At 36.1% G+C, this 13,853-nt stretch overlaps 2 protein-coding genes across 2 annotated transcripts in view; one reads left to right on the top strand and one right to left on the bottom strand.

Moving 5' to 3' along the window:
* LOC122133868 (integrator complex subunit 10) overlaps positions 1 to 5,822 on the top strand; it is a 17,797-nt gene extending 11,975 nt beyond the window's left edge. The window contains exons 14-19 of the mRNA XM_042738822.1: positions 1,000 to 1,075; positions 1,157 to 1,323; positions 1,679 to 1,772; positions 4,199 to 4,267; positions 5,228 to 5,299; positions 5,792 to 5,822. Coding sequence (XP_042594756.1) covers positions 1,000 to 1,075; positions 1,157 to 1,323; positions 1,679 to 1,772; positions 4,199 to 4,267; positions 5,228 to 5,299; positions 5,792 to 5,822 — 509 coding nt within the window. The remainder of the gene's footprint in view (positions 1 to 999; positions 1,076 to 1,156; positions 1,324 to 1,678; positions 1,773 to 4,198; positions 4,268 to 5,227; positions 5,300 to 5,791) is intronic.
* On the bottom strand, positions 5,428 to 9,843 carry LOC109102598 (toll-like receptor 6). The gene is made up of 2 exons (XM_042738750.1): positions 9,640 to 9,843; positions 5,428 to 9,074 (listed from the first exon to the last, which is right to left on the bottom strand). Exon 2 carries the CDS (start codon positions 9,068 to 9,070, stop codon positions 6,677 to 6,679), a length of 2,394 nt encoding a protein of 797 aa, XP_042594684.1. The 5' UTR covers positions 9,071 to 9,074; positions 9,640 to 9,843; the 3' UTR covers positions 5,428 to 6,676.
* Positions 9,844 to 13,853: the final 4,010 nt, after the last annotated feature.

Below are 13,853 nucleotides of genomic sequence, written 5' to 3'. Positions count from 1 at the left end.
TATGTAAATGAACTGGCAATAAAAGGGTTAAAATCTAGAAAATTAATGAATTTTTGGTAGTTATGACCAGAACTGATGTTCAAAAAAATGTCATATCAATATATTATTTATTCATAAAAATATAAATTTATATTATTTTTTTGTTTGTAACTTAGTAATCATTAATTAAGTTATGTTAATTTCACAGTAGTTAACCCTTTGGTTACCAAAATTAACAGTAAGGTACCATTTATTAACATTTTGATGATATGAACTAACAATGAGCAATATATTTCAAAAGCATATATTAAACTTTGTTAATGTTAGTTAATAAAAAAAATACCATTCTTCATTGTTCATGTTAGTTCACAGTGACTTAACTAATATTAACAGATACAACTTTTGATTTTAAAAATGTATTAATGAATGTTCAAATTAACATAACGTAATATTAATAAAATGATGTAGAAGTGTTGTCCATTGTTTGTTTATATTTACTAGTGTAGTTAAGAAATGTTCACAGATTAATCCTTGTTATGAAATGTTAACCTTTTCTCCATTAGCAGTAATATTGAGGGTTGTTATAGTTAAGAGGTTAAAACTGAACATAAGTGAAAACCATTTAAAACATTTTTGTTACTTTAAATTAAATGTCAACAGAAATATATATATATTTTTTATTTACTTATTTTTTTTATATATGTATAGTTTCCAATGTGGTAGTTCTCATTTTAATTATTTAACTTGATGTACTAAAGTAACTAAAATTAAAATTGGGAAAAAAAAAACAAAAAAGGCTGTAAATTATCTTTTTTTTTTTTTTTTTTAATAGCTGAACAATTACTTTTTACTCTGAAGACTTTGTTTTGATTTGAAAGAAAACTTTGAAAGTCTAAAAACTTTTGAATGTCACTTTTAAATTTTAAATGTCACTCTGAAACCGGCAGCCCATGTCATCTAATTAATATTCATGAGCCAGGTTTTTGCCATAATAGGAATTTCTCTCTCCTCTGTTGCTAGGTAACGATCTGAGGCTCATCCCCTGCACCAGTAAATCCATCCTTCCCTTCTGTCTTCAGCTCATGCTGGCCTGTTTTTAAGGTATCGGATCTGAACGTCTCACCTGCTCAAACCTCACAGCTCAGATCTGGTTTTTAAAACTAATTTCCTCTCTTTCTAAGCTGAGGGCCTTCACAGATAACAGAGACGACCTGGCTCTGGGTCATGTGATCGTTCTCCTGCAGTACGATTGGCCGCAGGGTGAGAATCTCTTCCTGAAGGCGGTGGATAAGATCTGCCAGCAGGGCAGCTTCCAGTACGAGAACTTCTTCAACTACGTCACCAGTATCCTTCAGAAGAGAGATCAACCAGTTCCCCGGTGTCACGTTTCATCTAAAACCTTGACTTCAAGCCTTGATGTATAAAGCATTATAAAAGTAGTTTCAGTGCATTAATTATGCCTTGTAATGCACTTATAATGCATCATACAATCTCAAGAATAATTGTAACCACAGTTAATACATTATAACACTTATCCATTCATTGTAACACTATGCATTTTAAATTTGGTTATAATTATGACAATTACAATATTATTCAAAGGCCCAAACTGAGCAAAACTATGCAACTTGGTGCAGACATTGATGTTTATTATACATTTTTATATGAATATTTGTCCTTGACCTGCTTTCTCTCTGAGACATCGACATGTTAGAAGAGTTTGCTTACCTTCGCACAACAGAAGGAGGGCGGGTCCAGCTGGAGCTGCTGCCCAATCAGGGGATGCTTATCAAGTAAGTACCGCCCACATCACTCACGTCCGCCAGTGGAACTGGAGATGATGAGAAGTGATCATCGAAGGTCTCTCCCTCCTTCCTGTTTCCTTTCTCCTTTTGTTTTGGACAAATAGAATAGGCTGCGGTTAAGACTAACAGCCGTGACAGGAAGAAGGCGGTTGCTTAGCGTATTTTCTTTACCCTGCTTTAGTGCTGATGTCTCATGTCCTCCAGCTGTTTTTTGAAGCCTTTTTGATCAGTTTTATTGTCTTTGTCTGACATTGTGTGGGGTTTTAAAGGGGTTGCAACTAGAGCCCAACCAATATATCGTTTTGCCGATATTATCGGCCAATATGAGCGTGACACCGATATATCAGTATCGGCAAATATGCTGGCGATATGATTTTTTTTTTTTTTACAGAACATATAATGCAGATAAAATGCTTTTAATAGTGTAATTACTTAGTTTGTCCAGCAGAGCGTGCTCCTTTGTGTGCTACTGGCAACCTGGATGAAACACTTTTAAGCTTAAGTCTATGGAAAACCATTGAAACTTTGAACGGCCATAGGTAAGTAACGGCACGGCGAATCCGCATCAAATTCTGTAATTTTCAGTAATTTTGGATAGTAAAGTTTATTTTGAAACTGTTAAATGCCCTGCATCCATTACACTCGGTTACGTCATTATAAGAGTTTGATCACCACGTTTGAGTGATCATTGCAAAAAATGTGTTTATGTATATATATATATATATATTGTTTGTGTATACTGTATTCTATATATAGTACCAGTCAAATGTTTGGATGCACTAATGGGAAAGTGTCCAAACTTTTGACTGGTACTGTACATAATATACACAAAGAATATCGGCCGATATATCGATATCTGCCTTTTTTACTCCCTAATATCGGTATCAGTATCGGGCCAAAAAAAACCATATCGGTCCGGCTCTATTTGCAACTTGAAAGTTCAGGTCTGTTTAGGGTTTATAATCGAGAACATATTTTTAAAAATACTGGATGAATGACAGAGCTGACTTAAAAGTAAAGGTTCTTTATTGTCATTGATGGTTCCGTTAAGAACTTTTATCATCCATGGAGCCTCTAAAGATTCTTTATAGTGTAAAAGGTTTATAAAAGATTAGAAAAATGTAATTCACGCTAAGAAAAAAAAAAAGGTTTTAAGAACTGATCACTGAAAGGTTATTTTTGAGTCGTTTTGTGTCAACTCAGCCAGTGATTTTGTTGTTTTTTATTTTTGTTTTTTTTATTTTAGTGAAAGAAGTACTTAAATTAATTTGTTCTTCAGACATTCTTCTTATATATAAATATCAGCTGTATGTAACGTGACCCACATTTGGTTTTTGACCACAGAAAATGGGAAATATTCAGTCATTTGGACACTGAGTCATATTGAGATCCCCATATATTTGGGACTGAACCATACAGGGCCTTAAAAATATAGATTACTAAAGAAAAGTTAATTAAGAACCAGAATCTGAAATGATATTAAGATATATTTAATACGTCTAGAGTTACAGACATGCAAACCTTGAAAAAAAGTATATTTGTGCATCTCAGACAGGTATGTTTTATGGTACATTTAGATCCCCGTGTGTCTGGGATTGAATCATACAGAGACTTAAAAATTAAGATACTAAAAGAAAAGTTTAAGAACCAAAATCTAAAACGATATTAAGATACTTCTTGAGTTACAGGCCTGCAAACTTTGGAGCTCAAAAAGTGCTTTTTCCCATTTTTGAATGGTCACCATTGGCATATAATGCAACACAGATTGCTAAAGTCAACAGATTTTACTAACAGACCTACCAATCTCTGTGTAAAAATAAAATGATGATGCTTCAATCTTTCTAAAGTCATTTTTAACACCCTGTAATTTGGCTCTGAATCTCAGGTGAAAATTGCCATTTTGACCCTCTTCTATAAAATACTGGATTACTCAGTCAATATGCATCCATGAAGTTTAATATTTGGCTTTTTTATCACTATTTATGTTTGTCTTTCTCCAGAAAAAAAAATTAAGATGGGCAAGTTTCTCAAATTTGGTTGATTTGACCTGGAATGACCCTACTTCTGTGGCATCACCGCAAAAACTTATTTTAGAAAACTTTATTTTTAAGAGTGTACTTATAAATATAAATTATCTTAAAAAATAAAATATTACATTCATGTCTGAATTGATATAAAGCAAGAGCTGTTACTTTACATTACATTGTAAATCAGTAGAAAATGACTGTGTTTTGTCATAATGGTATTTTAGATGAAAAATAGACTGGGAAAATGTTATTTTAAGCTTTATAATGGTAGTTTTTGGATGTGCCGCTAGCTCTTGATGGGCTGTTTGTAGGGTTGTGGGAGTGAATCAGCTGTGATCATGCTGTCGTAGTGCTGGCGGTGCGTTTATGAGTGTTTGCTGTCCGTAGGAACCCCAGCCCCGCCCTGGGGGTGGAGTTAAACACCCTGCTGCTTCCAGGGGCTCAGAAGGCTGACAGGTACCCCACCCCCATCACCGAAACCCCGCCCCCAACCCTCCCAGACTCCTCCCAGCCTGACCATGTGTTCACATTCTCCTCCTATTATTTCTCTTCATTCCGCTCAAGCATTTTCATTTTGCAAGATCGTTCCCGTTCTCATACGGCTCCTTTTCTGTTGTGTTTTACTCGGGTTGTTGTGAAGTCTGCGAAGAAAGTTTTTTGTTCGTTTTATATTGCATTGTTTTCGTAGTTTTCATTGAATTGCAGCATTTTACATTCATGAGTGAATCTCACCGGTGATGTCAAGAAATGTCTGAGTTGTATTCGCACCTGGGAATCAGAATGAAAAATAGAAAATATCACATTTACAGTAATGATACTGTAACTTTTTTAGAGATTTTAATGTGCTTAAAAACTTTAAAATGCCCAAAACAAAACAAACAGAAAATGTACCATCATCCAAAATAGGCTGTTTTCTTGAATACAATCTTTATTTATTTATTTATTTATAATTAATTTTATTTTGCTTTTTATTTTAATTTATTTATTTAGTTTATTTCTTTACAAATATGAATATTTATTTGTATTTTATTTATTTATTTTTTATTTTTGCCATTTATTTAGTTTATTTATAATGATGAATCTTTTTTTATTTTACTTTATTTTATTTATTTATTTATTTTTTTTTTTTAATTTTGGGATGCAATATGAACCAGACGTTTCTTTGTGAGGTTCACCCTTATGTGTATTTTCTGCCACAGTATTCATGTGTGTGTGTTCAGTGTTTGATTGGAAGAGCGTTGCTCTTATATCTGTCTGAATGTGGAGAAACTGCTGTTTCGAAACTGTTTTGTTTCTTGTATGGGTTCTGCATAAAGTTCATGTTCACATTGGTTCAGTACTCAGTTCTTTCTGTATTTAGTGGCCCGTATTGGCTCTATGTGTTCTCACACGCCATGTATGTGTCTGTTTTCATAGACATCACACGGTGACTCGAGGAATCACTAAAGGCGTGAAGGAGGATTTTCGGCTGGCGATGGAGCGTCAGGAGTGTGTGTGGGTGGGGAGAAAATGTTCTCGGTGTTCTACAGCTTCTTCTTTATTGAAGAAGATATTATTCTTGTAATATTTTTACTGTGAGAGATCTGTGATTTTTAATATGTGTATGTGTAGTTTTGATACTTTTCAGACATTTGTGAAATGTATCAACTTTTTTGCATCAAATATGAAGCTTTAGACATGTTTAGAGTTGCAATGCACCGGTCATCAAGCAGATCTCGTTTAGGTCATGGTTTTATTTTAGGTATTAATTAACAAACATGCAAAAATATTCAGCATTTTCTTATTATTTGTCTGTAAAATGCAGAATTCATTGTTAAAGCAAATGCAATATGTTCACATTGTATTGTTGTAAAATGCTTCATGAACTAACTAGACTGTGTTATCGTGTAATATAATGTTGTGCTGGCAGCTCATAATAAATAAAACATTTGTTCTCTAGTTGTATATGGAATTTAATTGTCATTCTCTATCCTGTTTCAGTTCATCCATCACTAACGTGGGTCTTCCTTAAGGCCTCTATTCACTGTAAATCTAAGGATGTCTTTTGTCTCACTTATGGTTATTAATTTCAAGGATTGGTAATTTTGCATGCTAGGTACCAATCTTTGTAATTAATAACTTTAAAACAGTGGCTCTCAACCTTTTTGACTCCAAGTCCTTAAATTTCTGAATTTTCTTCAGGGTCCCCAGACTTTTTAAGCAATGAATATGCATGCCTTTTTCAGTTGTTTGTGATTCGTTGCATAAGAATTAAGGATTTTTAATATAATTTCTACCAATAAAATGTTTTAGAGCTTAGGAAATATTTTTAGACTAAATAAAATGATAAAATTATTATTTGCATCATGGAATTTTGCAATAAATACATAAATGTACAAAGAAATGTAAGGATAAATAGGCAAGGTGAAAACAAATGATGCAAGGTGCTGCCTTAAACTAAATAAAATATTTATGCTTACATTTTAATTGTATTTTCATTTAATTATTGCATCATTCCATGATGTATTTAATAATTCCATTATTTATTTATTTATTTAGCATGTGAAATCTCTCCATATTCTAGCAAGACATTTTTAAAAAGTTAAATATAGTTATGGAGTTTTCTGAATAATAGATTTTAAAAACCTGATATAGTTTTATCATACAATTTTCTCACATGAAGCTGGCATTGCGTTAAAGAAATGAAAAAACTCAATTTTCCAGGTCCATAAATATCTTAATTTTAGACATGTTTTGTCTTATCATTTTAAGTCATCTTAAAGCCCCTGTGGAAGTTTGCTGATGCCCTCTGGCTGAGAACCACTGTTTTAAATGAGTATCTACTTGACAATCTCAATGAAATGATTAGCAAAATTCCTCTAATCACTATTCTTCTCTCTCTGGGGGACTGGGAAGGTTGGCCTGCAGAGCTGCTCTGAGATTTGCCCAGAAGAGTTTCTGCTTGGCTCCTTCCGGTGGCCACTCCAGATAGGTGCGCCTAGACATCATAGCCTTGAGCTGGTAGTACTTGGAGGGAATGAGATACAACGGCAGAGGTTCCAGCAGAATGAGAATAATGCTGTCCATCCCTCGGGTCACTCGCTGGTGATTGGCGAAGTAGAGTTCGTAGTGGCACCATTCGCTCTGGACGAAATGAGAGGAGAGCACGAAGACGCACTTTCGGCTCTGCTCGATGCATAGGAGGATGTTCTGGACGATCGTCTTTCCCGGGATGAAGTCACGCTCGTGGTGACACACTCGCAAGCCGTAGTCGCCTTCAAGCTTGGGAAGAAATTGAGATTTGACCCAGTCCGCGTTCTTTTGGCTGTACGATACGAATGCATGGAAACGCAACCCCTCCAAGTCTTCCGATTTCCTTTGGGAAGTAATTGCGTTGTGCTTGGCTCGCGTCCATTTCCAGATCATCTTGAGGTACCATGGCACATCCAGACGAATACATAGAAGGCTAATGGCGACTATTAAAGTGATTGTTGGGATCAGAATAGTAATAGCCAGGATCCAAGCATTGCAGGAGATCTCAGGAAGGTAGAAGTCTTCTAGTAAGGAGTTGCTCCAGGATTCTGGGTAACTGCATCGGTATCCTTCCGGCCAGTGGCCAAGAGTCAAACCAAGAGTTTCTCCTCTTGGTCGTGTCACTCGGTCTTTGATGAGAGTGGTGAATTCACGCAAAGCACATGTACAGATGAAGGAGTTGCGACTCAAGTCCAGATCTTCAAGATGCGGACAAGTCTCGAGGGCTCCCGGTAAAGGCGAATGAATTGAGTTGGATCTTACAGAGAGCTTCTGCAGATTTGGGAACGCTTGGCAGGTGGGAAGGTCTAGAAGACGGTTGTCCATAAGGTCAAGGACCCTCAAGTCATCCAAAACCTGAAGTTCTGAAGGAACTGCGGTCACTCGGTTATTCCGAAGGTTTAGGATCCGTATGGAATCAGGCAAACACTTGAAGACGCTCTGGTCGAATCCATTCGAAGACAAATCTAGTTGGACAACTTTGGGAGGCCAAAGGCATTTGCCTTGTTCCTCCGAATAGGTAAGTGTGTTTTGACCAAGGTCGATGTATTGAAGCGAATCCATGAGATGGATTCTTGAGGTCAGTGGTCTAAGGAGTTTCAAGTTGTTTCCCTTCAGAACCAACTTTACTAGGTTTGTCAATGTACTGCATTCAGTATCCGGATCAACCGAAAAGACGTTTTCTGTAAGGGCGCAATCGGACAAGTCCAACACCTCGATCTGACTTACAGTCAAAGGACAGGTCATGAAGATGATTGGCGTTTGGGTTAAACTGATGTTTCTTGCAGGCATGTTTATGAAGAAGTCATAGAGCTCTTTTTGATTGAAGATGAATTCGGTTACGGATGCTCTAGTTGTAGAAAAGGAATCCAACATGCGGCTTGTGGACAACAGCGTACCGTTTTCCATTTTTGTCATTGTAAGGTCTGAGAAAGAAAGCTGTCGAATTGTAGACTGCAATATTGTGTTTGCACAGCTTGTTAGAACATGCCAGGTGGTCTCTACTTTGGAGATTTCCAAGCTAACGGTGCGTAGGATTCCTCGACGGTGTATCTGCTGGATGACCTTCATCTCGCTGTCCACCAAAGTGAATTCGACTTCTTTAAACGCCGCAAAAACATCAACCGCGATTGCAATGTCAAGGTCGCTTTTGGACAAGGCAATGATGGCTTTCTCGGAGCGTACTTCTGTAAGACTGTTCTCCTGATACGTCTGTAGGCTGTTTGCATTAATAAAGAGCGTTTTCAGAGTAAGATTGGCAATGTAAGTGAAGTCTTGGTTGCTGATTGATTTGGCACTCAGGCCCAACCACTGCAGGTGTTTCAAGGTCGAAAATTCCCTTCCTAGCGCCATGATGGAAAACAAGTTGGATGACAAGTCTAAGAGCTGTAGACGTCCCGTTTTAAGCAGGTACGGTTGGTTCGAGAGGTTCTGGAGTCTGTTGTGCGACAGATCCAATATCTCCAAAGCTGGCGTAGAGTTAAATGCATCCGTGTCTATGTTCTCCAGTATATTCCAGGACAGATTGAGGAAGTGGAGTCGTGGTGTTGTGCTAAAGTCTTTGGCGCTCAGTGCCTGGATGTGATTCAGCGACAGATCCAAGTCCTCCGTTGATGGTTTAAGGCCAGGGGGAACCGAGGACAGGTTCTGAGATGAGTAATTCACTATGATCCTCTTAATGGCCAGAATGGGAGACGTGTGGAAACATGTGACATAAACAAACAGCAGGCACCAGCCCAACGGCTTCATCTTTCTGAAGGAGAAAAAAACACTTGATTTCATTTCCTGTTTTAAGTCAACCACATTTTTTGGCTTGACATAGTTTTCACTTTTACTCAAGTCTCTAGCATTAGTTTGCTTTGTGGTTGCATAGCAGTATTTTAAATTTGCTAAAATAAAATGAAATAAATTCATAAATGCAAATGAAGGCATTTGGGAAATAGTGCATTTGGACTACTTTAACTATAAATCAAAAGACATTGCAGAGTGAAAGTTATTAAATGTTATAATATGGTAATGTTGGCATTTAAATTTACTGTACATCAGTTGTAAATTTTAAACTCCTGTTTAATTTGCATGTACATTATCTTAAACTAGACCAGGACTATTTTCCTGTTACCTGCATTGTTTTTAACTGATCAAATTTATTTTGGTTCAGCATACTCTATAACTAAATGCTCCTATTGGCACCTGATAGATAGATAGATAGAGATAGATAGATAGACAGATAGATAGATAGATAGATAGATAGATAGATAGATAGATAGATAGATAGATAGATAGATAGATGGGTAGATAGATAACGCTATTTCTCTTACCCGTCTGCTGTAGATGAGGTCGTATGAGGCTGTAGATCACATTTAAATGATGTTACTTCATTTCTGCTTTTTCCGAAGTTTCACTTCCCCAAACTACAGACATTTACTGACAGTGAGCAAGTTATTTACTCTCAGGGATGTAGCCTCATATGGAAGTAATACTTTGACTTTGTTGCGAACATCTTAAAATTTCTCAAAGAAACCATTCATGCCACAGTAAGCAGTGCTACATGTTTTATTTTGTTTTGAATATGTTTTGCATGGGCTAACTCTAACACATCTGATTTATAATATTTGCATATATGAATATGTGTCAATTTTGATCATGCACAGTCTTAAGTCGCTGGGGTATATTTGTAGCAATAGCCAACAATACATAGTATGGGTCAAAATTTAATTTTTTTTTTTTTTTTATGCCAAAAATCATTAGGATATTAAAAAGAAATCATGTTCCATGAAGATATATTGTAAATTTCCTTCCGTAAATATATAAAAACTTCATTTTTGATTAGTAATATGCATAGCTAAGAAATTAATATCGACAACTTTAAAGGTGATTTTCTCAATATGTAGAACATTTTTTTTTTTTTTTTTTTTTTTTTTTTGCACCCTCAGATTCCAAATGTTTAAATAGTTGTATCTCGGCCAACTATGACTGTGGTCCAGGGTCATATATGTAAAAATAGGATTTTTAACATTAATCATTGCTTAGAAATTGAGCAGCTTTGTTCTACTGGTTTTGGCAGAATATACAGTACCATATTTGACCAGCAGATAATTTGGTTGCTCCTTCTGCTGATTTCACTATCCTTTAGAGTTACGGAAACACTGGTAGATAACAGATAACATGCTTAGCACTTTATCTTTCATAAGAGATATCCATCTTTGAACAAACTTTAGTGTAGGCCTACAGTCTGTATTTTTTCGGAGGACTGATAACGTCGCTGTGAGGAACTGTAATTATAAAGCGCTTTATTTTGTCTCAGACGCAGTTAATGCTGTTAACCATTACAAACACTATCCATGGCTCTCTAAAGTGTGTGTGACTAAGCAACCATAATGTTTTATTTTCAGCTTTAGGTATTTTATCAAAGAATCTTAAGTATTTTAAAGCACCAGGCGAGAGCGTGCTCCTGATGTGAAGAATGAAGGTAATTATGTGTAATTATGGCCACTAGGTTTGAGCAAATTAAGGCTATTGCCATATATACTACCTATAAGGCCATATATGGCATCATTTTCACATACGTACATTCTCTGGGTGAAGGTATAGCTTAATAAAATATATAAAACCCCCTTGGGAAAATTTGTGTACATATCTTAATAATATCTAGCCTATAAGTTGATTTTTATTTGGTAAAAAAAAAAAGGTCAGAAATATTTTATTTATATATGCTATATATATATATATATATATATATATATATATATAATATCTATATATATATATACACTCACCTAAAGGATTATTAAGAACACCATACTAATACTGTGTTTGACCCCCTTTCGCCTTCAGAACTGCCTTAATTCTTTAGAAATGTTGGTCCATATTGATAGGATAGCATCTTGTAGTTGATGGAGATTTGTGGGATGCACATCCAGGGCACGAAGCTCCCATTCCACCACATCCCAAAGATGCTCTATTGGGTTGAGATCTGGTGACTGTGGGGGCCATTTTAGTACAGTGAACTCATTGTCATGTTCAAGAAACCAATTTGAAATGATTCGAGCTTTGTGACATGGTGCATTATCCTGCTGGAAGTAGTCATCAGAGGATGGGTACATGGTGGTCATAAAGGGATGGACATGGTCAGAAACAATGCTCAGGTAGGCCGTGGCATTTAAACGATGCCCAATTGGCACTAAGGGGCCTAAAGTGTGCCCAGAAAACATCCCCCACACCCTTACACCACCACCACCAGCCTGCACAGTGGTAACAAGGCATGATGGATCCATGTTCTCATTCTGTTTACGCCAAATTCTGACTCTACCATCTGAATGTCTCAACAGAAATCGAGACTCATCAGACCAGGCAAACATCTTTTCCGGTCTTCAACTGTCCAATTTTGGTGAGCTTTTGCAAATTGTAGCCACTTTTTCCTATTTGTAGTGGAGATGAGTAGTACCCGGTGGGGTCTTCTGCTTTTGTAGCCCATCCGCCTCAAGGTTGTGCGCGTTGTGTCTTCACAAATGCTTTGCTGCATACCTCGGTTGTAACGAGTGGTTATTTTAGTCAAAGTTGCTCTTCTATCAGCTTGAATCAGTCGGCCCATTCTCCTCTGACCTCTAGCATCAACAAGGCATTTTTTCACAAATGATTTGCACATACTGGATGTTTTTCCCTTTTCACACCATTCTTTGTAAACCCTAGAAATGGTTGTGCGTGAAAATCCCAGTAACTGAGCAGATTGTTAAATACTCAGACCGGCCCGTCTGGCACCAACAACCATGCCACGCTCAAAATTGCTTAAATCACCTTTCTTCCCCATTCTGACATTCAGTTTGGAGTTCAGGGGATTGTCTTGACCAGGACCACACCCCTAAATGCATTGAAACAACTGCCATGTGATTGGTTGATTAGATAATTGCATTAATGAGAGATTGAACAGGTGTTCCTAATAATCCTTAAGGTTAGTGTATATATATATATATATATATATATATATATATATATATATATAATATATATATATATACAGTATATATTTGTACAGTATACTGTGTGTGTGTGTGTGTGTGTGTGTGTGTGTGTTGTGTGTGTGTGTGTGAAATAAAAATGGCCAGTATAGACTTGCATACAGTAGATTTTTTACATTTAAAGGATTTCAAACTTAAAAATAGTTAACCATAGTTCAGCTCCAACCCTAATCAAACACACCTGAAGCAACTAATTAAGGTCTTCAGGCTCACTTAAAAATTAAAGGCAGGTGTGTGTTTGATTAGGGTTGAAGCTAAACAATGCAGGACAGTCGATCGCCAGGAGCAGGGTTGGGCACCCCTGCAGTAGATGGTGAGAGTGAAAAGATTTCAAGAGATAAAAGATTGAGTTTGAAGCGTCTTCAGAAGTTCTGATCGCTAATGTGGCAATAAGGTACACAAGATGAAATTTCAAGCATCATTTAACCAGCTAACAAAAAAAATGTTATGAGAATGATTTTTTAGCATTCCCATTAAGTTATAAAAACATTATTTCTGAATGTTCCATTTGATCATTTTGTAAACATTTTGGAATCATTACTTTTGAATGTTCTGTATTGTTCTGAAACAAGTAGTAACGTTAAAAAAAAAAAAAACTTAGATGAGCGTTTTCAGTAAAAAACATTCCATGAACATTGTAGAATATATTTATTTATTTTGCTAACGTTTTGAGAACACTATTAAAAAAGCAGACAGCTTTGAACAAACATTCTATTAATGTTATTACTGGAAGAATGTTTGTTCATTACTTTTAGAGAACCTTGCCAGAATGTTCTGAGAACATTCCCTGTTAGCTGGAAAGCAGTAAACTATACTCTTAAACACCAGAACTTGAAGTTGTCAAATGTTTAGGAGAACTTTGAGTAAATATTAAGTAAAAGTGTTTTTATAATAGTGCATTTACTTTAATCAGTTTTGTGTAATTCTCATTTGCCATTATTAAATTGTATTGTATAAGCCATATCTCTGCTGTTTACATGTTAATCACTAAAGTTTTCTAAAGATGCCAGGGATTTGAGCGGGTACAAGACAAAGCGAAATCAACCAACTTCTCCTTCTGTCATAACTGACCCATGACTCGCTGAAAAATGATCAAGATAGTCTTACCATTGCTAGATCGCTGGCATGATGAATTTGAAGCACAACAATGATTCCACTTTTTCACAACAGATGTTTTGAAATTCTTCCAGTGTCATGAAATGTTGACATTTTGATCTAATGTCCAAGCAGCACTAGGTGAACTTCATTCATGAATTAACTACTAAAAATAGGTCTGTTTAACAGAAACACAGCAGATCAGGGCTGTGTTTCCCAAAGCATTGTAAGCTTAAGTACACCATAGACCCATTGAAACCTGAACTTAGGTTTACGATGCTTATGGGAAAACCAGCCCAGACTAGACCACTAAACCTGTGCAAGAGTGAAATAACGTCAGGTTTAAGACCTAATTCTGTCAGTTTAATTGTCTTATCTGTGTATTTGTCTACATTTACTGGCATCATTAATTTCAAAATATG

This window comes from Cyprinus carpio, chromosome B14 (genome assembly GCF_018340385.1).
Source record: "Cyprinus carpio isolate SPL01 chromosome B14, ASM1834038v1, whole genome shotgun sequence".
NCBI classification, from domain to species: domain Eukaryota; kingdom Metazoa; phylum Chordata; class Actinopteri; order Cypriniformes; family Cyprinidae; genus Cyprinus; species Cyprinus carpio.
The sequence above is the reverse complement of the archived record's forward strand: the minus strand, read 5'-3'. Positions and strand labels throughout refer to the sequence as shown.

Bases quoted from the DNA above. Each gene is read 5' to 3' on its own strand.
- LOC109102598 (XM_042738750.1), bottom strand. From the start codon at position 9,070: ATGAAGCCGTTGGGCTGGTGCCTGCTGTTTGTTTATGTCACATGTTTC.